Source organism: Aythya fuligula, chromosome 1 (assembly GCF_009819795.1).
Source record: "Aythya fuligula isolate bAytFul2 chromosome 1, bAytFul2.pri, whole genome shotgun sequence".
In the NCBI taxonomy this organism is placed as follows: Eukaryota; Metazoa; Chordata; class Aves; order Anseriformes; family Anatidae; genus Aythya; species Aythya fuligula.
Genome location: NC_045559.1, coordinates 13,698,790 through 13,726,192, shown reverse-complemented (window position 1 = coordinate 13,726,192; position 27,403 = coordinate 13,698,790). Strand labels below are relative to the sequence as shown.

The 27,403-nt window shown below is 37.8% G+C and overlaps 1 protein-coding gene across 1 annotated transcript in view; it reads left to right on the top strand.

The window, feature by feature from the left end:
* Positions 1-26,084, top strand: part of ORC5 (origin recognition complex subunit 5) — a 69,983-nt gene extending 43,899 nt beyond the window's left edge. Inside the window, exons 14-15 of the mRNA XM_032208305.1 lie at positions 20,763-20,875; positions 24,415-26,084. Of these exons, the coding sequence (XP_032064196.1) occupies positions 20,763-20,875; positions 24,415-24,460 (159 nt within the window). The 3' untranslated portion in view covers positions 24,461-26,084. The remainder of the gene's footprint in view (positions 1-20,762; positions 20,876-24,414) is intronic.
* The last annotated feature ends 1,319 nt before the right edge of the window (positions 26,085-27,403 follow it).

The following is a 27,403-nucleotide window of genomic DNA, read 5'->3' as shown; positions in this document are numbered from 1 at the left end:
GGCTAATGAACAGGTGAATCCGCTGTGAAAATTATTCTTATAAAAGCTGATAATGGTGCTGAGTATCAAAAGGTACATTAGGTACTGCACAAGGTCTCTGTCCTTGCTACCTTATGATATCATTTCTCACATGAGCTGAAGGAGGGCAAAAGGCAGAAGGAAAAATGAGCTTTTTTTCGGTGGGATGGGTCTTGGCTGTGCTTTTACTGTGTGCACACATATCTAAGCTAGTCAGTAGTGTGTTTTTGTAGTTAATGGAGAGAAGCATATGGAGAACATCATCCCATGCCCCCTGATGCAGATATGATCATCTGAAACTATTGTTTCTGACAAGTTTCTGCATCTCTATTAGGTTGCAGTGACACATGTTCTGAAAGTACCTATATTGCTTTCTTTGCTTTAACTAGAAATGGATTCAAGACATAGCCTTGAATGCAAATACTTACATTGTAGCTGTTTAAAGCTATTCCACTATTGAGGACTAAGAAGTCTTCTGCCTATTGACTAAAAGATGTTTTCTCTGTAATTGTCCTGAATTGCATGTAAAACAATGACAAATCCTGCCAACAAATGCACCTAATTGGTTGCTGTGTTCCCTGTCAAAACTTGCGCAGAGCAGGGCAAGCAGTTGGTTTATGCAGCCTACCTCTCATTCCATCACTGTGGATTAAGTTGACCAGTTATACTACACTTGGCTGGCAAGCTAGTGTCAACCTTCCCTCTGTGCAGGATTGGTTTTGGTTTATTGCAGAGAACCAGTTCTGAAACGGTCTTTTCAATAACAGGGGTTTCCTGGTAGACATTTATTCTACAGAATTTTGTGATGGTAATCTGGCATTTTACATCCTTGAAATTGTAGTGTAAACCATACATCTTTGAACCACATCTCAGTAACAGCAACTATGGAACAGCTTAGTGTCTTTTGTGGAAAACATTGAGGAAGATCTTTTTTTTTTATGTGAGAGTGCAAAATACAACAAGAAAGGTCAGATCTTCTGCTTTCATTCTGAAATATAAAGAGGGTAGCTATAACCTCTACATGTGGAGCTCAAAAAAATTACAAAAGAAACAAACAAAAAACCTCACTCACTTATTTGAGGTTCAGAAGGTGTTTTAGAGGTAACATTTCAAAACATGACTTACCTTATTCGGAGTGGATTTTTGGGCACAGCACAACAGCTGAAATTAAAATTGAAATATTTGAAGACATCTATTTTGGATTATCAGAATGTAGATGCTGATCAGCAAGTGTGTGTCACTAGCATGTGACTGGGCAACTGTAACTTTGGTCAGATGAACTTGCAGTAGTACCCTGCTGTTAGCCATGCAGAGAAAGGAAAAAAAAAATCACAGTACAAAAATTTTGCATTTTAATCTTCCAATTATTATATCTTATTTCATAACTAATATTTAATTCTGAATATGATTATAAGCTTGTGCTTCCATTTCTAACAGGACATGAGGCTAGTTCTTCATAACAATTCACACAGAACATTGACAGGTATCTTTCAGTGTGCTGTACATATGTATCTTTTTCCTACCTGTTCACATTCTGTATGTGATTCTTGAATTTTAATACAAATGAAGTGTGGGAAATTCATCATACTTAGTGAATGTATTAAAGCTACAAGGAGCAGAATACACAGATGGAACATCTGTGCTTTCTGAAAAGTTCTGAATTCAAAAACTTACTGCTAACCAGAGATTTTTTGTTCTTATTTAAAGAATAGGAGGGGTGGTAGCTGGAGTATTTATTAAAAGGCATAGAGAAGATGAAGACCCAAATTGATCTACTTTAATAATTGAGAAGGGCTGGGTATGTTGTATACCATCTGTGACCTACATAAAATAGACAAAAGGGCACTCCGCATTCTAGATATCTAGGCAAGAAATATGAAAGAGAAAGTCAAAAGATGAACTGATTAATAATATACATAAAAAAAAAAAATGCAATACTTGATACAGAGGATAAACAGATTGACTTAAGGAATTACCACAGAGACATGAGAAGAAAACTGAAGATTGTTGATACAAAATGATCTTTTCCAGCCTTTTTTTATTTATTACTAGCATATGGCCTAGGAAGTCTTTTTGCAACAGATATTTTCTAGCCTGGAGTGGCCTCTAATGGATGTATAACACTGATGGTGTAGAGAAAAGCTTTTTAATAATTTGTGTGACTGTAGTGCTTGTGAAAGATGCTAGACTGACAGTCGAGAAGGCTGGGAGACTGAAGTAATCTGTTCTGATTCACTGAGCAGGTATAGCTGTGGCATCAGCACTGTAATCTCTCTCTACTGCTTTTTAATTGTAACCTGAATTTTTTTTTTCTTTGTTGACTCACTCTTAGTGACAGAAGGGTTGCTGTTCATCTTCATCCTGGATGAAGCTCTGAGCTCTTACAAGCTTTTGACATAGCTGAGCTTTTTGTTTGTATCATAAAATGTACTGGGCAACCAACAGGAGTAGTAAAGAGGGAAGGATGAAAGCACAACGTGGCTGACTGGGGCTGTTGCATGGTTGGCTGCTCTGTTGGTCAACACATCCTTGACCTGATTTTTTCCTTTCTTCCTAGGCAAAGCAAAAAGCATTGAGAACTCAGCGGTTTTAGCCTTACTATAGGCATTTCATGGGACTAGCCTGTGAACTGCTATTTCACCAATTAATTTAGCATATTCACTGTGTGGCCATGACCAGGCTCAGGACACATCTTCATGACTGGGAACAATAAAGAGATACACATGGAGAGTTACATGGCAGCTTCTCCTTAGGAGCAAAAAAATCTTTTCTATCATTAGCTCAACACACATTCAAACCAATATCTTATTCTCATCACTGATACAAAAAAATATCCTAAATTTTAAATTCTACTCAGTGGCTGGAACTTACTTCATCGGGGCAGACTTCAGCCAGATGAGAGCGCGTCTCTCTGAGTCAGGTGAACCCTTTGTAACTTTTGTGTTGTGCTCAGGCATTGGGGATATAACTCAGTATTTGGAGTAGTCGTAAGGAAAGATAGCAAACGTGATAGGAATCACAAATATCATAGGAGATGAAAGAAATAGTCCTTGAAGTCTTTAGTTAGTTTTCTTTTTAGCTAAAATGTCATGCAGATACTAAGAGGCAAATGCAAAGAAAAAACTTTAATTATCTATATTGCAAAACCCAAAGGTGTTTCAGAACAATTACCCACAGCTGGTGGTGCCTAAAACATAGGAAAGTGAAGCCTGGAAAATAAGATGCAAAGACAAATGTGAGTAACGTAAACAATTTGAATTTATAAGGCACTTATGCTTATAATATTTTTATAAGCTAAAATGCTAGCTTTTAGTGAAGGTAATTTTATTTTATTTTTCCCGTGGTTGCTTGTTGAGAACAGAGAAATTTGAGCCTGATGTTTTATTTAAAACAAAACACAACACACCTACATGCATCAGTGAAAAAAAGTCAGGATAAACCGGTAAACTCAAGCAAGTGTACATCAGTGGAAATGACCTGATATAAAGCTGTTCAGAGAAAGGTAAATAATTGGAAAGTAGTAACACTTAAAAGAAGATGTAGGCATGAAGAGTGGTAAAAATTAAAGGCTAGAAGGGGATGACTTGTGAGGAAAGATTAAAGGAAGTGAACATGAGTAATTATTACTTATACTTATCTGTGTGCTTGGTGATTTTCAGATGAAGAGAGATGATCCCTGTACTAATTTGGCTAAATAGCTACCGGGGGATGATGAAAATGTCTAAAAGTATTTATAGCTTTCAAGTACCACGAAAGGATTCATTTCGGAGTCCAAAGGAGGTCTAAGTAAGAGTAATGAAATAAGATGAGGGAAATCTCAGCTCTGAGTACCATAAAAAGCCACCCTATATACTGGAGATTTTAAAGCGGGTAATAGTCTATCCTGAAGTTTTAATGCAATGCCCCACTGCTTCAGCTATTTGAAATGACAGTGAACAAAGCACTCGGAAATAAACTTGAGGAAAGAATTCTGTGTTGGAGGGAGGAGAGAGGAAGATGGCTTAATAGATATTCTCCATCTCTAATTTCTATGATCTCACATGTTATAAATTGACAAAATAAGCCTCCTAGTATACTGGTGGAACATAATTTATGTAAATGCTCGTTAGAATAGGCATTAACCTTCATCCTTGCTTCAATTCTGCATTAAGTCTTGCCTTTGATACAGAAATCTTAATTAAAACTGAATATTTCATGATTTAACTCCCTCCGCATCACAAGCGGAACAATGCTCTTATCTGCATTACCTGTAAAAGTGCTATCTGTATAAAGGATCTATTGCATCCGTTGGTGGATTTGCTTAAGGTCATATTCATATGAATAAAAATACCGAAACTCCGGGGTTTAATTTGTTTTAAATTAATCAACTCTTTATTTTACAGCCACATATTAAAAAGCTAGTTCTACAACTTTTCTTCAAGTTGTATTAGGAAATGTCATACCAGTAAGTATTGGGGGGGGGGAGGGGGGGAGGAGGAAGCAACACCAAAAGAAAAGCCCACACCATTGCATAAATGAAAAAAATAAGGTAGTTGGAGATGTGATATGTGTCAAGTGTGTCATCATGCAACTGTCAGTCCAATGCAACTGTCAGTCATCTCCACAGTACTTTTAACTGGATTTGCTTAGGTAGTAAGAGAAAAGCTGCTCATCTTGCTGATAAATCCTAATACGTTTTAAATAGAAGGGACTAGGAATCAGAAACAATGCGCATAATAAAATTGTGCTCATGTGCTCTTCCATCTATTTCTTTTTGTTGTTTTTGTTGTTGTGGTTTTTATCATTTCTTTTGTAGTGAGCACTGTTCTAGAGAAATATTGGTAGTAGCCCCAGACTCCAAACACGTGCACAAACACGTACATCCAAGATGTATTCTTAGTACAGAGGCACTCTGTACCTGAAGTCACTGATAAATGTTTGGGCATTTGTCCACAGCTCTTAAGCGGAGACCTTTGAAAAATAACATTTTCCTATTTTGGGGATGTGCAGAGTGAAAATGTACAATGATTTGTCTTAATTTTGTGGTGCTTTACAACAGAAAAGATTTTTATCTTCAGGTTGGTTACTGAATAATCATAGTTGAGTGTGTTTTTATAAAATTATACAGTTATCAACCTGATCAACTTCATAAACGCCTGATGTGCCAGGAAACTTCGATCCCTGTAGGAACGTATAGTAAGGGCGCAAGGAAAAAGCGTGTGATATTAAAGTGACAATACTTAGAAAAAAATATACAACTTAGTATTAAACTGTGGAAGGCAAATGAGTATCCATCTGGAAAATCATTTAGTTTGTTCTGAATATGCCATCATTTTCTGAAGTTACTTAATTCCATGTTGACGTTAAGGTGACAGACTGAATGTTTCACATGAAACTACAGCAGTGATAAATCCTAACATCTGGACTACATCTTTATGAGTAGCTGACTTTAGATTAGCGATAGTTTACATTGGTGCTGCTCGAATCTTTGGATATGTCAAGGATTTGAGTGACCCAATATTGGTCGTGTTGTCAATGTAAGCATAAATCTAACCTTTTGATTAAGTGTAAGATTTGCCTGTCATTCTCATCAGTACTTGAGATTTTCTCCTTTGTTTCTTTGTTTCAGTTTTTTCTTTGTCAGATCTAAATACTCAGTTGCAGTTGCGGTAATCTAGACATCCTTAAACATATCCTATTACTTGCTTCCCATTCTGAGCACGAGAAATGTAGCAGTGTGTATTTACTGAGAATAACGGTGATATAATTGCAACAGTAAAAATATATATTTTGAGTCATACCTATTTACATGTCAGTCTATTACATTATTGGATTTTCCTGTTACAGAGAACCTAGGGAGTGAGTTTTGGGAGCTGAGTACATCTGTTTGTTGGAGGAAAAACCAGAACGTGAATAGTTAATAACAACGTATTACAGCTCTAGTCCTGCCACTAGATCTTTACAGGAAAATGGTAACACCTGGTCTCACTGAAAGAAAAGAAACTGTTTCACAGCACCACTTTCATGCAGGGTGCCTCTCTCTTTTGTGGTATTTCCAAGGGCACATGGAGCAGTTAGGACCAACGGGGGAATTACGGGTGCTGTATGCAGCTCTAGCTCGTGGCTGGTTCCTGGGAGCCCTAAGGGTTAAATTCAGCTAAGCCTTTCCCCAGCTTTCTGGGAACCTGGCAGTGGCTTTCTTTCAGTTGCTTTCTGATGGGAGGAACAATACCTGAATTCAGCCTTGGGTTGCGGTGGAGAGGGGGAAGGCACCAGGTTATGGTGTCAACGGCAGCAGCGAGGTGGGCAGTGCCCAGGGAGTGCTTCGCTCGCCCCGTGTCTGAAACAAGTGGAATGTTAACAAGGCAAGTCTGAGATAAGACCATATGTATGTAGGGTTTTGTTGTTCTTTAATCCAGTTCTCTCTGCTTGTGGCTTTCTTTCTGGTTAAGTTAATCGTGCTGCTTTGAATAGGCTGCATTCTGCCACTGGGAGCCTGCTCAGGCTGTGCTTGGGGATGGGCCAGCCTCCGAGCAGGGGATTCCCCTCGGGCAGTGCCACGCTCCCTTGGCTTGCCACTTAGAGCCATTAGAGACTGAATCCAAGCCCCGAAACTGGATAATGATTATAACCTAGCCTCTGAAAAAATCTTACAGTCGGGTATTATTTCATTAGCCAACTGAATGGAAGTTACACTTCTGAATGAGTAACTAACAGTTAATTTGTGGAGCAGACGATGCTGCATCCATTAACAGCTCTTGCCTGTGTGTCATCAGTGATTCCTTCAACATGCCACTCTTGTAAAGACCACCGGGAAGGTGGGTTGGAGGAGGCTGCTTGAAAATCTCATATTTGTTTCTGTTTTCTATTGTTTTTTTCTTTTAAAGAAGGATTTGGTTTATAACTGAATTTATCTGTTAAATAAAAGGTACACGTATTTAGCTAGTGAAAAGTATGAAAATGAAAGTATAGCTAGTTGCTATACTTTCATTTCCAACAGTTTTTGTTTAATCTGGAGCATTGAAGTACTTCCCAAGGTGTTAGATAATCTCTGACCAGGCTTCCCTTTCCACCCTCACCCCAAGTCCTCGGTATGTTTGAACATGACTATCACTAGCATGTGGCATACATGTATATTCACTGTATCTGCTTTTCAGAGGGCTGCTTCATTTCCTGACCACCTTCCAGCGTGGTTTCCTGAAGAGAGAGAGTCCATCACATGTCTGTCAGGTCTTTCACCTTATGTACATCCTCAATGTGTTTTTTAGTTTATCCAGTTCTTGCTGAAATTTCTGGAAAGGCAAAAGTTCCAGAGTTTTAAAATCTTAAGGATTTAATGAGGGTTGATATCAACTTTCATCCCCTCTGTTCAGTGTTTTTCCTAACCAGTGTTTGGCCTAACCAAGACCCAGCCACAGGGTGTGGAGCACCCTTGCTTGTGTGCAGGTAGGGGAGCAGGAGGAGCAGAAGGTGTGTGGTGTGTCCAGGGGTGTAACGAGAAACTGGAAGGTGTTGTGGGGGGATCAAAGTAGCTGAAGTTGTAAGAGACATGGGCAGAAGTGGGTGTGTGAATATTTTGCATTGGTGAAGATTTATGGATGTAAGTTTTTTCTTCACAAAAGTTTATTTAATTCATGCTGCTGCAGTGTTTCTGTACAGTTAGGTAGCAATGTTTTAACTTCTAATGGCAGTAGTTTATTAGGAAGTAACGGCTTCATCACCAGCTGCAAGCAAGAAGTGTGGATGTTATTCCTTTCTTTGAGGATGCAGTCACTACAGCATCTGTGTGAATTATTCTTGAGCTGGAAAATGTGCCCACACAAGAAGTACCATTAAAGGCAAAAACTACGTTATTGTAAAATGTGACATTTGTACCTCTTCTCAAGTTATAACACTCGTGGGATTTAACTGTTAACAGTATCAGTTTATGTGCAGAACATGCATATCTGGTGTTCTTGTTTTAATGACTTAAGATGGAAAACACCTACTTGCCTTATTCAGGCAGGTGAATACCAGGTGAATTCTTGGAGGCTTTGGGGGAAGAGAGGAGGCATTCATCTGCAGCTGAGAGTAGCCTTTTTTAATAGAGAATTGTAAGTTCTACTGCTTGAACTACTGAAATTGCATTTTTCATTTTCTGTGACAACTTCTTAGGGAGTGTTGAGCATATTTAGGTATGTGTGTGTATTTACAAAGGTTATGTTGTACCCTTATGATATACTTTTCATTGTATCAAAGTAAATTGTATTTGGATGGTTTGGAGAGTTCTAGCCCCACAAAGACAATATACTGAATTAAGATTTTAAGCAGCCTGTTATTGTATGCATACATGAGTGTGCATAGACTTAAATTGTTCTTAGCAACTAAAGAAATCTACCACAGAAGAGACAAAATTGTTGTGTTTTTTGTTGCTGAAGTTGGATGAGAGTAGTTTTTGATTCTACTCTGCTAAGTTGTTTGGGAAGGTAAATAAACCAAAAAAAAAAAAAGTGAGGAAGGTACGTGGCAAACAAGATCATCTTTTTAAATGGCACTTTCAAGTCTTCTTTATGGCGACGTTTAAAAACCTAAGTTTTATATACCCAAAACACTTTGATTTGGCTACCCTCTAACTGTGAGCACAAGATTAAATTAATTCCTGAACATTTCGTATCAGACAGGCAGATCCGCTGCAAATCAAAAGATCAAAACTGGAGGTAAAGTAAGAATAATTTATCCAACTCATGCATACGTGTGATTAATTTTATCTCACAGACTGCAGGATAATACTGTTATTTTTGGTGAAGTCGACTTTGGTGGGAATCATTGCTTGCTTTGCTAGGACTGTGGTTTTCTTGACAATCACATAAAATATTTGTTGATGTCTGTATGTATCTGCATGCTATTTTATTTCTCTTTTGAGGAAAAGTGAGTTTTGTATAATACATTCACTCCTTGTAAAACCTCCCCCACTGTTTCCAAAATGTCAAAGCCAAGCCCAGGGATTTAGCCATACAACTTCTATTGAGATTAATTGGATTTGTATGGCTAAATCCATGCAGTTCTTCTGAAAATATTAAGGTCCCTTATATATAAAATAGAACAACATGTTCACAAACATACTGTCACAAAGAATATTTGGATGGAACAGCAAAATCAGGTTTAATTTATGTTTAGAGATGAATAACTTTTGGTTTACTATAAATGTAAGGGTTCTCGTTTCAGTATACTGAGTGAATACTAAGCATGTGCTGTGCTTGCCTTAGGGCTTCATTTTTTCTTAAATGCGTGAAGCATTTACATAGGAGTCTTCTGTACTTAACTCAGGAGGGGGAAGAGCATTTCTGATTCATTAATCCCTTTTTCTTTTTGTAAGTAACTGGGTCCTTCACATTATGCACTCAAGAGGTGTAAAATATACAAAGAAGTGGGAGGGACAAGCGAAATGGTGTGTGGCTTACTATAATGTACAAATTCAAAATCTATCTCCGCAAGAGGAAAAAGAGCAAGGGGGAAAAGGGCAGCACTAAATTTACTGCGTGTGCTTGCATGACGTGCAGGTTTGGGATAATTATTTTCTCTCTTGTTCAATAAAGTGAGTTGTTACCATGGCAGCATTCATATTGCACAATTTCTCTGTTATAAAATAAATTGAGAACAGTTTCAGAGACAGAAAAGTCATCTTTGTATGAACATTCATTCTGTTCTTTTTATTTTTTAGTGCAAAACTGTCTTAGAAATGCAGTTCCCGAGGTTGATATCTTAACATTATTCTTGAGACGAGGAAGTCTGAGTACACTTCCCATATAAAATCAGTCAAGTCACAACGATGTGTGGTGCTTCTGCAGGACCAGATATGCAAGGACAGATATTTTGGGGGGTGTCATTTTGATCATTTGTTAACCTGGAGATCCTCACTTTTCAGGCTTTTTTCTTCTGGTAGTAAAATTAAATACAGCCATTAAGAGGGAGGGTGCAGGCTGCCAGACCTAGCAGGAATGGTCTGGGCATCCTGCTACAGTAACTAACTCCTGGCAGCAATCACCTTGCCTACAGTTTGGTTTTAGTGTGTCTTCTTGGACAAGATGTGTCAAGAGCTTCTTGCAAAGCTCATCTGGGTTTTCAGTGGCAGAGAAGGAAAGGTCTCTTGGATAGGTGTTTTCAATCCTAGACAACATTTTTGTCTCTGCTGCTTGAGTTTCTCTTACTATGGAGCAGCAGACTGATACCAATACTTCCTCATCCGTGGATTCTTTGATAACATTTTTGTTATTTATTTAATTATTGCATTTATTGAATGCAATACAAGTTCTGGTATGGATAGGTTAAAATATGCTTGAAGAATAGTTCTGATTCTGCTTACTAGAGAGATTCCAGAAGATAGTCTTGGGACCTGTTTATCCATTATGTAAAGCTTATGTAAAAGGCCTCCCAGGAGATGGAAAAGTGTAGAGGATGTAGCACAGTCAATTGGAATGACAAGTATTATTTCATCAGGCCCTAATAGTGTCTTTTCCGTATCATAACTGCTTCCCTTCTGCTTCTCCAGTTTCATTTTTTTCCAGATTTTACAGCAGTCATGATGGAGGGAGGGTGACTATCTTTCATCCATAAGATTGGAAAAAATTTGATTCTTTTCTGCTTTTTTTTTTTTTTTTTTGCATCTTTTCATTGATCTCTTGAATGGATTTTTACAGTTTGGTGATCTACATAGTACTTCCTGGGGGGATTAAGCCTTTTTATGGTGATTTAATAAATTTGATTTTTCTGAATGTTAAAATCACCACTGAATATTACAGAAAAGTCTCAACACAGTGATTATTAAAAATACAGCAGGTAGCACAGCCATCAAGTGCAAAATGATGTACGTTAGTTATTTATGGAAACCTGAGATTTGTTTCTTGATTATATTGTATTCCTCCGAAACTAAAATAGGACATCTGCTGTTGGTTGTTTTACGCTTTTAATCCATTCCTGGCCTACCTATAGAAATTGCATTGTGCAGCACATCACTATTTTGGAGCCTATTGCTCCATAAATGATTTGTGGTGATGTAGGAGCCATATAATCAATGTTTACTAACCACACAAATTTTAATTCAATCTATATAGAAGGATGTTTTTAACAGTCTATGGGGGTTGTGTCTTTGAGTGTTTCTATCAGTCTAAATAGTATTATCCTTTCGTGCCGTAGGGCCAGGACAAGGGCTGACGAGCTGCATACTGTTCATCCACAATACTTTCCTCTTCCAGGATTTTAAACGGAACACATGCATAGTCACTGCTCCAAAGAGTACCATAGTCCCAATAGAATGCTTGATGTGTAATAGCACTTAATACAAAATTTTTCTTCCCCTACTCCAACCTGGACATTCCCTTCCTGTGCATTACTTGTCTACAAATAAAACAGAGTGAAATTCATTGCCCTATGGAGTTGACAGGTATGATAGCACACTGGTTCATGAGTTCATTGGTTGTCTTAGATGACTGTGAACTTCTCTACCCAACACGTGCACTTGCCAAATGCATTAGAAAATGCTTTTTTTCCCCACATTAGAAAACCTAAGTGATACACAGTATAGCTAACAGAATTTAACAGTTGTGGTAAATGGTGACAGCAATTGCATACGAAAGCAGTGTTGTGTTTGAAGAACGGGGCTTTTTTCATTCAAATTAATTGCTGACAGATGATGATTCGTGCTCTTTATCAGATAAAACAAAGTATAACTGAATAAAAGATGGAAAGCTGGTAGTTATGATTTTCTCAGGATCATCTATGCAAGAGATTTAAAGATATAGCTGTATTTTGTAATTGTATCTAACGTATTTAATGGGTCAATGAAGTTAAATTTTTAATATTTCATGACTTATCAATTCATGGATGGCTGAAAGCTTTACTTTCTGTAGAATGACTAATATGGATGGATATTACAAATTTATAGTCTCTATTGAAGTGTACCTAAACTTGAAGTGTAGTTATAGATATTTTGTTTTTCTTTTTTAAAAAAGGTGTCTTATTGTTGGCTACAACCATCAGTTTCTGTGCTGTTACAGTAAGGTTTCATTGTTTTTCAAGCACCTAGAGGTGTGGATTAACTTCTCGTGGATTGAGAAATGGCCTTCGTCATAGTATATGCAACCTCATAATAAATTCCGTCTGCTGTGTGTTGATTAGTTGAATTAACTTCCCAGTTTAATAAGCTTTTTAGCGCCAGTTTTACAATGCAAGAACAAAATGAAAGGTTGTATTTCAGCAGGTCAGATCTGTATGTGTGAACATTTTAATACCTAATTGCTTAAGTCACTGAAATGCAGGTTACTAGGAGCCAAGAGTGTATGCTGGGGAATTTCTCTTGCTTAAAATTTTATTGTAGTATTTCCTAAGGATCCATTGCTGGCTGCTCCTTTCAAGAGACAGGAGGCATCTTTAGTTTTTACCAGGATGATGTGCTTATGTACTTTAGTGGTAATAGCTGTTTCTATTTTTGTTTCTCTTACTACCTATTTCTATTACGGGACCAGTAAAATGCATATAGTTTTATGTAGTCAATGAATGACAGACAATGAATGTACTGATTTGAGTCTTCTGCAGTGCTTCTCTTGAGTAGCTGGGATGCTGTATGTTACCGTGGACAGTCTTTAAAGACACTGAGCTCTAGCACATGGTAGGTACTTGAGGGCAGGTTGCAAACCATGGACATTTATTAGTGACAAACCATATATGAGAAAGAACACCATACACTGCAGAAACTTTTTAAAATGAAGGATACCCAGGGAGAAATGTTTTTGCCAGAAAACAGGATATTAGGTTTGATTTAGTAAGCTGAAGATACAGAATAAATGTATCTTTAAATTGTTATTCTTCAGAGCAAATTCCTACCTCTACTGGTATATTTCACCATTTGTCTAACCTTCTGGAGAAAATGTCTAACTTCTGTACTTCAGAAGTATTTGGGTCAAATCTTCCTGGAGTGGTTGTTTTAATTAAAAATTCTTAATATCTTGTTTCCTTACATAAGCTTTGGATCAATATTCTTTCAACACTTAATTATCATAATCATCTAAAAATAGACTGCAGTTAACACGCTTTGAAAATCTTTTTATTTCTTGAGAAAGCAAGGTAATTTTGCTTCAGAAAATACTCCCAAACACCTCATTGTAGAAAATATCCTTTAATTTCACATTTTTTTTCACAGCTTATGCAGAGTACTGATTTTTGTCTTCAGGACAAGTTAGAAATCGTAATTGCTTTAGTTATTTTTGAATACAAGATTGTATTTGCAAACGATGACAAAAAACTCCTTTTTGTAGCAGGAGATGGCTAGTTCTTTATACAGTTCTATATTTTACTGAGATAGCATTAAAAATTTAGGGGCTTTCTACAAATGTATCTAGTTCTGTCACTATCAGGCAGTGTATTTTAAGGTTACTCTTTTCTGTTCTGGATGCAACTTCTTGCAGGATCTAGAAATGCTGCCGTTGTGTGACAGAAGCATTATAAATGAAAGACATAAACTACCAGGTGAAAAATTTCTAGATTTTTGTATTTAAGTTCATATGCTTGGTCCATTGCATATCTGCCTTTTTCATTTAGAGGTTTACTTCAGGGAAGCAATCTTCATTCCACTTTCTAAATACTCCTAAAATGCACTTGGCACATGGCACCTCTGCAGAAGTGGATCTGTGACGGTGAGGGGTGGAGGGGGGAAGGATACTTCCCTATTGAAGTACTTTAGAATACTCCATCTACAATTTGCATCTGAAGTCCATGTGCTTAGGAGTGCTTTTTCCAGGCCATTATGGAGTAATTTAGATGAGTGCATTTCCCAGCAGATTTCAAGTATGTTCAACTTTTCTTTTTCAATGTTTTGAAGGATCAAAATAAACTAACCCATGATCAGTTTCAGGTCTAACAAATTTCTGGGAAAAAAATAATTCTAAATATATATTCAGGTACAGAAGCTAATTTGATCTCAAGGTATGTTAAGCAAGTTTCAGGGTGTACTTTAAGTGAGGGAACTGAATTAGAAATGCAGATTTATCCATGTATCACTGTAGATTTTTTTTAACTTTTTTAAAATGACAAGCAGAGTGCAGCAAAGGTTGATGTGAATTGCCTTTTATGGTTCTTTTTCTCACATTGAATTAATGCTAAAGCAAATGAGCTGAGAGAAGAAAGGGTCTTTCAGTTTGTAGGTTAAATAAAAATAATGGAGAGAGTAAATTCATTTGTTATTTGAAACATCCATGAAATTAAACTTCCAAAATTAATAAATTATTGAACTACTTCTTAAAAGTTATGTTATTGTGACAATTAGAGAGGGCAGGGCTAATGTGTGCACTGTACAAATGCTTTCGAGATACTTAGAAGTTTTCCAGAGAAGGCTGACAGGGAAATATGAAGTGATAGGATGTAGAAGATACAGATGATATCTCTTTTTTGTTTGTTTGTTTAGCCTTTGGTAAATGCATTGTAACAGCCACATTGCCAGACGACAAGAGGTTTTACCCGTTGTTTTTATTTTTTATAAGACAGTAAAACTGTCTGACTACTAGTGATGAATAACAGACATACAGACAAAAATACATATATATATATATATATATATGTATAAGAATGGCAAACACAGGATGAATTTAGTCTGATATACGTTATACAGAGTGCTAATTGAAGAGAGCTGATTCTAAAAAAAATATGAATTCTGGGGCAAAGTGAGGACATGTCGTCTTGAAGGAAATAAATACCTTTGCTTCACTTGAGATTGAAGAGAAAAGCCATCAAGGAAGCTGATTACAGGAAAATGTGCTAGAAATAGGCAGCTTCTGGTATGCTGCAAGGTGCTGTGGGGTCTGAAAGATCTGCAGGAAGGGAGGAAGGGAAAAGAAAAAAGCAGAAAATTCACACTTACGCCTTGAACGAGTCTATGAAATTGGCAACGCATTTTGTCAATTATTTAGTGTAAATGGGACACAAAGACTGAATAGAATAAGAAGTGATAAACATTGTTTATACAGTGGGAAAAATGCCATGTGAGAATGACGGTTATGACCTATATAGTAGAAGCCGAAGGAATTTTGTAATGTAAAATTCAAGGTTGCATGCCGTGAGCTTACTAAATTTTCTGCTATGAAAACGTGCATGAAATACATTGAAGGTGGTGAGTATGATATAAACTGAGAGGCCTTAACAGCATGAAACTCAAGGTCATATACTAAAGGTAAGTAAATGTTTCTTCTGAAGCAGAAGGATCATCTCGTAGAAATTCAAGGAAGAGGAGCAAGTTTTTGTGCTATGGCATAATGGTTTCGGTATCAAGGAGTGATCTTGATCCAGGAAATTCTTTACTTCAGGCTGAAAGTAGAATTGTAGAGACATTGCGATAAACATCCTAAAATTCTTAAGTGGGTATTAAAATAAAATAGTGGTAATAATAAACAGTAAGCCTAAGCAATATCAGTTCTTAAAGGACAAATTATACGGAAGTAGTCAGTTGTTTTCTTCCTGTCGCTGCTGTAATTTCACATCTAGGTACTATGGTGCTGTCATGTCGGGAACTTGACAACACATTTGTGTCCTGAAAGTTTGTTCAGGTTAGTGATCAGTGCTAAATTCTGCTTGACTCCAGCTGAGGAAGTCCCTAGGTAAAGTGTTATCACTGATGAAATGTGCAGAAATGACTTACAATTTGTGAGGTGTGCTGTATACAACTATGGATGAAGAAATACAGGGTGCAAGGTCCTAGAGATTTAATACAAAATAATGAAGAGAAGTGCAAAAAAATAGCTAGCACAGGGAAAAAAAATCATCAAACAGATACTCATAGAAAAAAAGGGCTTGCAAATTGGACTGGGTCTCTTACTGCATTTGCCCTGCACTGTCACATCTTACAGAGCCACCCAGCTAAGTGAGGAAGAGTTCTGTCTGTGGAGCAGCACCAAGCCTGTGGCTGGAATACCTCTTTCTGCTTGGGCTCTCTGAATGGCAACAACATTTGGACTGCATTCAGAAGATGGTTTAAAAAGAGTAGGAATAATTTAAGCTGAGAGAAAGATAAAATAAACAGCTGAAGCATAGAGTAACGAGCACTTTAACTGCACACTTAGAGGCCATCAGCAGTTTGGCAGGGTGTAGGATAAGGCAAGAATGATACGATATAGTTAGAAATCTTGGAGTGCTACTGGCAGATGGAAAAGTTGACCAAAAAAAAAAATGTTTCAGAAAGGGATTTAGCATTTAAGACCTGATAAAATGTTGGGTCATATTACCTTCTACAGTCTCATCTGTTGTGATTTTTGCATGCATTAAAAACCTCGTACAGACCATAATTCAGGATCAAAAACAAGTTCTTAAAATCTAAGTATTCAGAAAAAAATTGATATAATTTCTGTAAAAAATCAATTTTGATCAATTGCTGGCTTAAATATGTATAACTGTGATTTCTGTTGTTAACTTCCACTTTGTGAGCTTCTCTAAGAGGGCTGGCATACTGAGCAGACCCTGGATGTAATTTTGATTGAAATTATTTTGAGCCGCTTTTTCACATGCCCAGATTTGACCGTGGGCAGCAGTAGGCCTCAAAGCAAGTTGCCTTTGTGCTCTGAGAACTACGTGATGAATAAATGTTAATAACTGTGAAAGAATATAGTACTATTGTCTGAGTATGTTATAACTTAAATAATGGAAGCTCTTCATATCTTGGTAGGTTTGAAGTTCAGAATCATAACACAGGTTAAAGCTGTGGTTTTCTGCAGGTGGGCCAGGCTTGAGAGTTGCAGTTAGCGTTACGTCAAGGGAAATGGAAATTGTGGACTGTGGAGATGAAAAATACCTCACAGATCATCTAGTGTATGTCTGCTGGTTTGAGATTGTTCCTGCTAGTATCTTTCATTAGGATTTTGTGGTGTAAAGTACACCACTTAGTGATGTTTCAGTCACATCCCTGAGAAAACAGCTTCTTGCTGACAGTCAGCATCGCTTGCTCTGCCTGGCTTTTTTTTCCAGATGTCCCACATGATTAGTCCAAACTTTTTCCTGTGGTACTCTGTTGTTACTTAACCAAACCAAACACCAAACGTGTGTGCCCGTGTCTCTGGCATGAACTAACTTGTGATCTGCACCTCTATGAATGGTTTTGGCACAGGTGAGAAGAGCCCAGCCTTCCTCCGAGGGCAGCCCTCACTTCTGGGCTTCTCCTTGCCCCCTCACAGCAGCGTGCTGACAAAGCTCGCCTTTGTCTCTGCCACGGGAATGATGCAAGGCCTGTCTGTTAGTGCAGGCTGATAGGAAAAAAACAGCCTTTAAGGATGGCTTGTGGGTTATTTTATTCTTTTTTTTTTTTCCAGAGGTTTAAATGCCCGTATTTGACAGGGAATCTTCAGAAGCATTTGGAGAGGTCATTAACTGGCAGCAACTCTCAGCCGTGCTTTTATGATTATTCTCACCTTGCATCCAAGCTTCCAGCAGCAGATTTCTCACATAAATACATTTCAAAGAAATCTCAGTCCTGGCTTATTTTAAAATATATCAATGACACCTCTTCCTTCATGTCTTTCAGTAATTTTTCTTTAGATTTTCTTGTTATTCTTGTAAAAAATTCCATTTACTCATTAGCTTCTGCTGGTGTTAAACCATTACCACATCTAACTTGAATTTTATGAATAGCTTCAGCATATTTCTTCCAACTGTAATTTCTTTTGTGCAGAAGATTCTCAATAAGTATTCTCTCTTTTTGTCACCCACACAGTTCTGGCTAGTTGCTCGTTGGTTCATGCCAGATGTTTTCTGCCAGCTTTTGTGACAATGAAATGCAGCCACTGTACCCATGGTATTTAAAAAAAAAAAAAAAAAAAAAAGCATTTTGAAAACTTATTTTTGCTAAGTGATACTGCATTCATGTTTTTTTTTTTTTTTTTTCCAACTGTGCTGACATACCTTCATTTAAGAATAGATTACCTCCAAAGTTATACAACACCTGAGCTTCTGAAGTGGTGACATTTCGTTAAAAGTGATGTTGGACCTTAAAAGTTAACAGAGCATGACATTTTATACTGGGGGGGGCTTTTTTATTTAGCTACAAATATGCTGTGTTAAACCCAGTTCATTCCACTTTACCAGGTGAGTGCCCTAACTAGGCAGAGAGGTAGTTCATATAAAGGCAGTTTTGTGCAAAACAGCTCAGCTCCAGAAGCAGGTTCCCCATAACTTTTTCCTTCTTCCCTCCACTGCCCCTGCCAGTTGCCAGATGTTTGGATAAGAGGTGCTCAAATCCCTCGTGTTAGAAGGGAATTGAACCTAGATAATGTCCAAATTATGTGGTGAAGAAAATCATGTTTTATTATGGTCAGGTCTAGAAAAGTAGCTTCAGCACAAAATGTTCAAGGAGCTTAATTCCACATCTAGCAAAACGGAACCTTTTTGATAAAACAACTTATTGCAAAAGGTAGGTGTCACCCAGTTCCCTGGCTGACCTGTCAGTGGAAGTGTCCCGCTATATTCATGTAAAGCAGGAAAAATTACCAGTCATTGCTGTGGGGTGACAGAACTCTTGCTGGTTTGGGTTTTGCTTGAACCTGTTGAAGAAGCTATGCCAACAGAGCTCCAGGCTGCTGCCTGCTCAGCATGCAGGTTCTAGGATTTGTCATCCCAAGATCCTGCCTGTCTGCAGGTATAGGATAGACATGGAGGATTTCTGAAGGAAATGAGGAAAATGTTGTTTGCTGAGTAACTCTATCGTGATCAAAGACTTCATACGTAATATTGAGTCTTAAACATTAATGAAACTTCATCTCTAGTCTGATGCCATTTCCTATGTATAGTGTCAGCCTTTAGTGAGGAATTTTACACTGCTGACCTCATGTTGTATACATGGCATTTGGTGATATTGGAAAAATATCAGTTATGATTCATTGTTAAAGTTGCAGCATATATGTGCAGCAGCAGCAAGTTTAGTTTTGTATCCCTCAAAATTGAGATGGGTCCAGCTCCAAACTAGCTGGGTTTTGCTGTACTCATCGGAAGCTTTTAGGAGCTTCGTGCAATTCCTTCCTTCACTGGTAATTTCTGAACATGGAGCCAGCTGCAAGTGTATATTGCAGAAGTGATTAGGCAGTAATGGTGCACTGGGGTGTAAAATAGCAACTGCAATAGCAAATTACTCCGTAATGCTTCCTTACAAGCTGAATAAAGATGATGTTGGATGAAGAACGTAGAAAAACGCTCTCAAATTCATGTCTGTTTTAGGAAAATAAACACCTTACAAATTTGAGGTTGATTACAATCCAGTGACAAGTACAAAGTGATTTAATGAACTGGATTTTGAGTCATTTACCTGTACTAAGTTGAGTTTGCTTAAATGCTGTCAACACTAACAATCGGTAAATCATTTGTATAGAGCTGACTTAAGTGAACAGTATTTGTTCTTGTGAGCAGAGGGAGGCCAGTATTCCTTAACCGAGTTTCAAATGCTTTGCAGAATGCTGACATCCAAAGGGTTGTTGCTTAATGCCATGTAAAAGGAAGTTAAGCACAGGCTGTTATAAAAATTACCTCATTCGTGGTGATCATCTTTTTTCAGTTCTGCTCAAGGAGATGTCTTTTTTTCATATATCTTGTCCGCTTGAGGAAGAAGTATTCCTACCTCCCGCAAGCACTGTCACAAACTTGAAGGCAAAGTTCACTATCAGCAAAAGAAGAGTTATTACTGAGGTTTTTTTTTTTTTTAACTGAAAAGAACTTGCTGCTTTTTATAGCAGCAAGCTTCCTTGAAGGTTTGAATTGACACTCTCTTTATGTTTATTCTTCAGATATTCCTTACTGTATTATTATCTTTGCACAGATGTAGGTCATGGCTGGATGTTTTTTTTTTTTTTTTTTTTTTTTTTTTAAAGTAGGGGCTGTGGTCAGGTACTGGTTCTTCATAGAATATAACCTTGTTGCACTAAATTATCAATAGTGCTTATAACAAAGGCCAGGGGGAAAAAAAAGTCATGTTTTCTGCTTTTACCTATTTCCTTCTCATGGGTGGAGATAGGGCAGCAGTAGAATCACGATGTTAATTGCTCCTAGCTGAGACAGGACAGCCTGGTGGCACTCGGTGCTGACATCCCATGACTGCACTTCAGTGGCACCACACACAGCCATCACTGGGAAGAAGGAAGACTGAGAAATATGCTGGTGCATTGCTATACTGGTAGAATAATCAGCAGCTCTGTCATGACACTGTTTTGTAGGCAAATTTCTGTTTTTTCAGGCATGTTTTAAGGACACCGTCTTCAGGCCATTCCTTTCCAACCTTCAAATTCCTTTCTTTTAGCTGGAGTAGGGTGTTACTCTGCATCTTTTCAAAATGTAGTATGAACTGACACAAGAAAATCCAACTTTGAGTGTGAAAATTCAAGAGGAGGTCCTGAGATGAAAGAGAAACAAAGTGTGTCCTGGCTGTCAGGAGGAGATTCGGAAGACGTTCAGCTCATGCCTGTTATCTATCCCCCCCAGCACTTTTCTCGCTCTGATCACAACTCCAGGATAACTCTTGATATGAAGGGATAAAGGCCTGTGTGCCTCACTGACTCTGCTGGAAATGTAACAGCAAAAATGTACACGCATTCCTGGGTTTGCTAGCTGCAGGGCTATGTGAAAATCAGTGAGAAACTAGTGGTGATTTTCCAAAGAAATATGGGAGTATTATAATTTGGGACGATGTGTTGATGATGAATAGGAAAAAAAAATGCTCACTGCTATTCTTGTTAACAAAAATGACTGATATTGCTAATGTTTCTTGTCCATAGATCACCTCCCTTGTGACTCTCCAGCTGCTGTCCATGGTTGGCAATAATGACCAGCTTGATGGACCCCGGTACAAATGCACTGTATCACTGGACTTCATCAGAGCAATTGCCCGGTGAGTCTACTGAAAAACATTTGGTGTTATATGTGCTGATTTAAATGAGGCTTCAAAACCTGTATTTTCCATCTTTATATTGGCTCTCTGCAGACCAGAATGGAAATCCGTAGATGTTTTCTAAGAATGACTAAATGAGTCTTTGCTATAAGAGATGTTGAACTTAAGTTTAGTGCAATAGTGTTTTGAAAAAAAAAAAATCTTAAAAGTGGCAGAGGTAGGCCAAGGAGCTGCTTTAGTATGTTACAGTAAAATACTGTCTGTGTACTTAATAGAAGTCAGGAATTTCATGTGAAAATACTGCTCTAAAATGGCAGTCCATTTCAGTACTGAAAGGCATGTTATGATATTGGAATCCAAACTGATATTTAGTTCTTGGTAGTGTTTGTGGTACAGGTGATGTAAAAACTGCATAGGTTATGAGAATTTTTTCACATAGTTTGTCTTCTGTGATCTGTAGTTGATAAAAACTAATTCAAAAAAACAATGTAGGTACCTCAAAAGTATCAAGTACCTGTTCATCCCAAGCCTTCAGTCTGGGAGTCCAAGAGCAGTTCCAGATGCATCAGGAGAGATGGTGATAAATGACAGAAACGCATGCAGTACATAGGCAACAAACAGAACTGTCTCATTTATGCCAAATCTGAACAGCATTACTTCACGCACGCTGCTGCAGCCAGCTTATTAGCAGATCTTGGATAAAGAGCATGTGGCTAGAGCAGAGCCCAGAAATGACATGTGGCTAAAAAGAGAAACATTGTACAGGCCAGCTCTCCTCTGTACTGTGGAGCTTCAGAGGAATTTGAGTTTCAAACTCTTTTCCAATATCCTCGCTGCACAAGTTGCTCTCCTGAGCTGTTAAATGTCCCCTCGCCCAGTCAGTAAGCTAAACAGACACACAAATTTCAATTTGGACAGGCCACAGAGTGAAACTTCATCGGGCTCAGGCCTGGCTGGACAGTACCACCAGCATCTCCAGGGCTTTGCTGTGTCAGCTTGCTATTCTCAGCAATAAAGTCACATGTGAATGATGCCTTGTAAAGTCTCCCACTGGTACCAAGTACATCAGACCATCTGTTTAGCGACGTGGATCACTGTGTACGGATATCCCCATGCTCTTGCCTCTGCTCTAACTCTTACCGTGAGTACAGAGACCAGTTGACAAACTCCAATCTGCCTATGAGGTTCCTTGAATTAAGACACCTGAAATAATGGCCCTTCACCTACAATTTTAACATCCTTTGAAGTTTGTGGACTCTGTTAAAATTGCCAGAAGGTAGAGGTGGACAGAAAACGGGACCAAATCTTGTGCTATACAGCTCATGCTTAGCAGAGAAAGTAGTTTTTAGAGCTGTCCCTTCAAACCTCAGTGCACAGTGTAGTGCTTTGGCTTGCCTGCCTTTAGGTCAGATGTGCGTACATATATCCTGTCTGACTTTTCCTATGCAGTATGAAAAAGGTAACTTTTTCTCCCCACGTAGTTCGAAAGTGTTTATTGGCTGCACAGATTGGGCCATTTTATCTGATATCTTAAAGTTGGCCTATTTTTTTTCTCCTGTTCTTCTTTTTTTTCTTCTTGTTTGTTACAAATTTTTTCCAACCCACTGTTTGTCAAATCCTTAAGGACATAGATAAGATGCAAAGTTTCATGAACCCATGATAAATGAGTTTCCCCTTGTCTTAATGAGGCTGGCTAAAGGGTGAATGTATGATCGCAGGCTACTTGTGCTACAACATTGCAGCAGCCTGTAGTTTTTAACCACAAATGAGAGGGATTATACGTATTGCAGAGAAGGAACTACTTTGGCATTTCACCACGATACACTTCAAGTAAGCAGACCATCTCCTGATTCTTTAGCCTCTGTTCTTGCACTAGTGCTAAAATAAGGCTAGGCACCAAAATCCTCAGGTGCCTGAGCCTTGTTACCATCTCGGCCTCGCTGACAGGTGAACTTACTAATGCAGGGCTGGAGAGTGCAGGAGTAGGACAAGAAAACTCTGCTCTCTCTCTCCCCTCCTACCCCCTTCAAGCTGTTCAGCTTGCTATTTTGTTTTCCTTCATTTTAAAATAAAGAATTAAATCTGCATTTTTATTTTTTTAAGCAAAAAACACCTGTTTTTTGGTAAAAGGGTAGAAAAGTGAAGTATTTATGGTGACTTTTAGTGTGGCAACCTCTGCCCATGCCCAGTCTTTATTACCACAGAACTTCATATTTATCTCTGCTCAGCCTTTGCAGAGATATTTTTCATGCCTTTTACTATGTAGTTTTTTAAGTGGTTTGGTTTTAGTTGGTTTAGGTGTTTCTTTTTTAGTAACTTTTAATTTCTGTTGAAAGGATTTCAGACTGAAGTTCATAAATTTTTTATAGTTGAAGTAGGGATCTCTTAATGTTTGTGGAATGTAATGGATCTTTTCATCTAGAGTCAAGTAATGCCAGTTGTTATGGCAGAGTGATTGTGTTTCATTCAGTTGATAAGGTCAGTTTTTGTTAGTGTGTTTTTGTTTCTGCAGAAAGCCTTATAACTAAAGCACTTTCTTAAGTGACACAATGTAATATGAAACTAACAGTGGCATTTAATTTCCTCTAATTTTGTCATTGGATTATTAGGTAGGCTCCAACACAGTATCTCTTGTTATGCATCATGGGGATTTCTGAACTTTTTCTCAATTCAACGCGATGTTTTATAGAAACTTTTTGGAAAGTGGGTTACAGAAGGAGGCATGAACAGAGAATATTAAATGATTGCAGCCTAACAAATAAGACATTCAGCCAGTTAATCTCACTTAGCATTGTGAGCGGTTATTTTTGCATCATTAAATGCTTTCTAAAACCAAAAAACTTTTAATTTTATACTTGTCATTATATGCAGTAATTTGTGCTATTTATTCAAACAGTAAATCCCGAAGTCTGAGTGTTAGATTGCATAGCAGAATGAGTTTGGAGACAAAAAAAAAAATAATTATATGTTTTATTTTACTGCTGTTCGTTCTGCCTGCCATTGAAATACAAAAGTATACATTAAAATCTTCTATCTTATTGAGTGGCATTCTTGGATTCTTCAAATTTAGCTATGAACATGGGTCAACTAGTGTCAAAACTGAAGGAACGCAGACTACAAATGAGTACAGATGAAGGAGTTACGTAGTACATGCTAAAACAGGTGGTTTGCAAGATGAACAAAACATTTAATAACATAAAAAATTGCAGTTTTGTATCACCAACTGGAATATTGTATTTACCATATGAAAAATATATTGGCTTTTGTTTTTTTTACTGCTTAATGTTTGGAATAAGAAACTTTTGATTGTTGCTAGAAATCTCCTTTTTTTTTTTTTTTTTTTTTTAAATCTTACAAAGTTGAATCAGAAGATAAGAACTATATGTTAAATACAATCAAGAATGAGTTTTAAAAAACTTCCTTTCGGGGATATTTCTTGATTTCGGTTGTGCAGAATGTCCCACGTGTTGTCTCCAAACAGGTTAAAGTCTTAGCACTGTTAGGATGATTGCTCTAATATGCTGTGTTTTTGTTTATAGGACCGTGAACTTCGACATAATAAAGTACTTGTACGATTTCTTGTGAAAACAAGCTTCACAGCCATATGGACACTGTGACAATGACTAAGGCAAGCTGTGTTCATCTCTCTACTTAGCTGGCCAGAAAGAAGAGTATTTTGGCTCTTTTGGATTTGTCCAAACAGGTGCTGGCCCAGCATGGAATCTGATGAAAATACTCTGATTGGTCTGGGTAGATCTGAGCAGAGGACTATTTACCAGGGACCCTGGAGTATTTGGAAGCAATGTGTTAATTATAAACAGCAGGGTTTGAGCACAATCTGTTCTACTCTTAATGATGTTATCTTAACACTGAAATTGCCTGAAACCCATTTACTTAGGACTGCATTTTGCTCTATGAACTCTCCCCAGTGCTTTGAACATGGCAGCAGCCCTTGTTTGTATGCCCAGTCTTTTCACTTCCTCTCCACAGGAATCTTTGCAATTGCCTGCCAAAGCAGCTTTTCCTGAGGCCACCATTTTAGGAGAGTGGAGTAGCAAAATATAATAAGTATAAGAACATCTTTAAAATCAAGCTGGTATAAATCCTTCTTTCTGTTCGGTCATATGTATGCAGACTGTTACACTGTTATATGGAGATCATGATGGTAAACTCCCAATTAATCATCATACTGTTCTTTTCTGCAGTTCATTCATAACTGTTAACTGAATATTTTTATGATGCTTCCTTTTAAAAAAAACTTGGTTCCTGAAATTCTAACCTGATGTTGAACTTGAAAAGCTTTTTACTTCAGCATTTTTTTATTCCTTTCAAGCTCATCCATTTCTGTTGAGTGCTAATTATAATGCTGTTTTGAATGAATGTGATTTAAGATATGCACTGTGTGATATTTTTTTGTTATAGTATCTGTCCTGTAGAGAAGTACGGCACAGCTGCCTTTCCATCAGAAAAGGGTAGATTCAACAGGTGACAGAATATTCCTGCAGCAGTTGCCCAAATGAGCAGTTGTTGTAGCATAAAACTTTGACTTTGGATATGTATATTGGAATGCACTGCAACTGTATTTGTCTCCAGTTTACAAGCAGAGGAGTCCCAACTGCTGCTACCTTTACAGGGTATTGAAATCACCGTGTGCACTAAAGGCTTGTTGTCTTCACAAAGCAGAAGTTTTGTCACTCGTGAAAACTCAGGGTCCCACAGCCTGTTCCTCAGATAACTTATTCCCAAATGCTGCCCTTTGTTTGACAATACAAAAAAGTGCTATATCATATGTTGACTGTTACGGATTTTTAAAATGAAAAATGCACTTCAGATGCTGGAGGTGGTCAGATACTCTAAATATGTGTAGCTCCTTTATTTTCTCCCAATTGCGTTTGTGTAGCCAGGCTTCTGCTTCTGGATTCAGACCCAAATGAATGAGTTCCAGGTGAGTCTAAGTGACAAAAGCATCTTTCTGGCCAAGCTGTCGTTTCCCTTTTCAGTAGACTGTGAAAGGGCAGAAATGAGTCATCTCCGAGATCCCTTTTCCTTCCGACCGCTGTGCTACAGCAAACCACGCACCTGTCCATGAGGTGGCAACATTTGTCACGCTTGCTGAAATACTTGGATGCAAATATGTAACCTGTTTCAAAATGTTTATTGCTTACTTTTGTTTTTTACTAATAAAAACGTACAGAAGGTGTGCTTTGGACTAAACTTTACAGTTTCTTTCCCTTTTGGAGCTCATCATGAGGTGAGGTCAGCACTTGTGCATCTCCTGTATGACTACCCAGGGCTGAAAATGGGAGAAGAAAGGAGGTTTGAGCTGTTATATGTTAAATTACTCTGTGCTAAGCAACAGCAATACATCATAGCTTTTTCAGATACCTGGTCTAGATTAGAATCTGATATATGAAACACAATGGGATTTGCACTAACTTATGAAGTCCTACAACTTCTCAATCAAAAAAACATTAAAATTCTGCAGCTTAGCTTGTTTGAAACTTTCAACAGAGCTGGGCCAGGGCTGTACCGCTGAGGAGGGAGAATGCCAGCTTGTGAAGCTCCTGCTCAGTAACCGTCAGCATTAATGTCTACATTAAAATATCAGAAATACACCCATAATTCCAGATATGCACATAAACGGAGTACATGGAGAGCACAGAAAATGTCTTACGTGAGTGTAAGGATGTACAAAAAAATTTGATCATCACAGAGATAGGCAACGCTTATATCTAACATTTTATGAGGAAGGAAATGAATAGGAATTTTACCAGGTGGATTAGAAACTGACATATTTCAGGAATGTTTTTAATTCTGTTTATGATGTGTATAGATGAGATGCAAGGTCAAAGATTTTTTTTTTTTTTTTTTAAAAAAAAAAAAAAAAAAAAAGAACCTAGGGTCTTTCACTCTAGGACAATAGCAAAATGACCCACTCTGTGTTATATGATTAAATTAATTCCACAATCTTTGTTTTTCCAACAGTATGGATCCGTGAGCATACCTAGTCACTGGTAACAGTACTTGATGAAATGCACTTTATTACTTGTTTTAATGTTAAAATTCAACTGGTTATTAGAAATAAGCCCATAGGTACAGATAAGTGATGTTTCTCTTCACTGTTGTCATAGTTTATCATAGCTTTTCTAAAAAGAGATCAAGAACAGAACCAGTTCAAGACTTAATTTCTTACAGCTGCTAGGCAATATACATGAAAAAGACTGAGTATGCTGTCCTTCAGAACTGATGTTTCGTATATGCCGAACATTTGCAGATGTTCGAGTGTAGAACAAAACCAGTCATGATACATTCTGGTTTGGGTTGCGGTTGGAAAGACGTACCTCTTGCATTGCAGCAACTGTGTTCATTTGGCTGGTCCAACCTTTTCCAAACCCCATTAATCCCGCACAGCACACCAGACTCTCAAAACTAGCAAGCCCCAGTTTTGGGGCACAGAGAAGACATGAAATAAGGGTCTAAGAAAATAAGCATTGAGGAAAACCTATTGCTGCAGATTTTTTTTTCCCT